This window comes from Sarcophilus harrisii, chromosome 6, assembly GCF_902635505.1.
Source record: "Sarcophilus harrisii chromosome 6, mSarHar1.11, whole genome shotgun sequence".
Classification (NCBI taxonomy): Eukaryota; Metazoa; Chordata; class Mammalia; order Dasyuromorphia; family Dasyuridae; genus Sarcophilus; species Sarcophilus harrisii.
This window is the reverse complement of record NC_045431.1, coordinates 247,074,789-247,076,650: the sequence shown is the minus strand read 5'-3', so window position 1 is coordinate 247,076,650 and position 1,862 is coordinate 247,074,789. Positions and strand designations below refer to the sequence as shown.

Below are 1,862 nucleotides of genomic sequence, written 5' to 3'. Positions count from 1 at the left end.
ACTTTTTATACTCCCTTTGTCCCTCCCTCAGATCAGGGTCTATTTGTTTATAATCTTGCTCAGATTACAATTAAAATCAGTTTACATTTATCTGGAGATGAAGTCCTTTATAAAAGTACAGTACTGATCATCAAACATATTCTGGAGGCTGCAGATAATTTTCTAATTCTTATTTGGCTCCTCCCAGGTGGACCTGGAAGAGAAGTTTCTATACCATGAACTTTGAAAACTATACCAGAGTGACAGACTTTGTCTTCTTGGAACTTACTCAGTTTCGGGAGCTGGAAACTTTCTTGTTTGTGGCATTCCTTGCTGTGTACATAACGATGCTGCTGGGAAATGTTCTCATTGTGGTCACCATCACCTATGAATCTCGTCTTCACACACCCATGTACTTTCTCCTCCGGAATAAATCCATACTAGATATTGTTTTCTCCTCCATTACTGTCCCTAAGTTTTTGGTGGATCTCTTGTCAGAGAGAAAAGTCATCTCTTACAATGGATGCATGACCCAAATATTTTTCTTCCATTTTGCTGGTGGGGCAGACATTTTTTTCCTCTCGGTTATGGCTTATGACCGATACCTTGCGATCTCAAAGCCCCTCCACTATGTCTCCATCATGAGGAAGGAAGTATGGGTTGGATTGATTTTGGCTTCATGGGTAGGAGGTGGTTTGCATTCAATTGTCCAGATCATTCTGATCCTCCCCCTCCATTTCTGTGGTCCCAATGTCCTGGATGCTTTCTACTGTGATGTCCCTCAGGTAGTGAAGCTTGCCTGCTCAAACACTTTTGCCCTGGAGTTGCTGTTAATCTCCAATAATGGCCTGGTGACCTTACTATGGTTCCTGCTGCTTTTGGGGTCCTATACAGCTATCTTGGTGATGCTCAGATCACAGACAGGAGAAGGGAGGACTAAAGTCCTGTCCACCTGTACCTCCCATATTATAGTGGTGACATTACACTTTGTACCCTGTGTTTATATCTATTGCAGGCCTTTTACCACACTGCCTATGGACACAGCTGTGTCCATCAACAATACTGTCATCACTCCCATGCTCAATCCCATTATCTACACCCTGAGGAATCAGGAAATGAAGTTAGCCATGAGGAGATTAAAAAAACGACTTGTGTCTATTGAAAATAATTAAATCATGTTGAGAAATTTAGAGTCAGACTGAGAAGAAAAAATCATTTATGCTTCACTTAGTAAGTAAGCATTTATTAAGTACTTATTATGTAATTTTAATTTACTTAATTTCCTCAAACTTTTATTTTGGCCACAGGACACCTAGCTTCTACCATTACTCATACATTAGCCCTTTAGCATTCAAGCCTACTGGAGAATGGGAAAGAGATGAAGAAGGTAAAGTGATAAAACTCTTACTTGGTTAATAGGACTGTTTATTAGGATCTCTGCTGAAAAATATGAAGTGGGAGAAGACATGCAAAAAATGCTGCCCAAAGAATGACACTGCAAAGAATGTAGTGTAGTCTCTATGTGCTGTATTCCACCAAAGAAGATTATCTCCTTAAGATAAGGAATTGTTCTATTTTTTTCTTTGTATCCTTAGTGGCTAGCACAGTGCTTGGGATACAGCAGATACTTAATAAATGCTGCCTGATTCTTAATTGATCGGCTATTGATTTCATTTTAACATTCAAAAACTTCCCTAACACCTGTCTTACCATATATAATCAAAAGGTAACTGCAAGTATTTTTTTTTCATACAGGTTTCAATATATGAAAAAGTTTGTGACTTCATCAACTTACCATGACGTCATAATACCGATGGAAATTATAGCCCTTCTGTGTCTTAGTAGATGGATGAATAAAATAAATTCTATAAACACACACACAC

General features: G+C 38.7%; 1 protein-coding gene across 1 annotated transcript; it reads left to right on the top strand.

The window, feature by feature from the left end:
* The first annotated feature begins 215 nt into the window (after positions 1–215).
* LOC100926257 (olfactory receptor 4D6) lies at positions 216–1,151 on the top strand. Its single transcript, XM_003774599.1, has one exon. It carries the CDS (start codon positions 216–218, stop codon positions 1,149–1,151), a length of 936 nt encoding a protein of 311 aa, XP_003774647.1.
* The last annotated feature ends 711 nt before the right edge of the window (positions 1,152–1,862 follow it).

Coding starts and splice junctions, on each gene's coding strand:
- LOC100926257 (XM_003774599.1), top strand. CDS start 216: ATGAACTTTGAAAACTATACCAGAGTGACAGACTTTGTCTTCTTGGAA.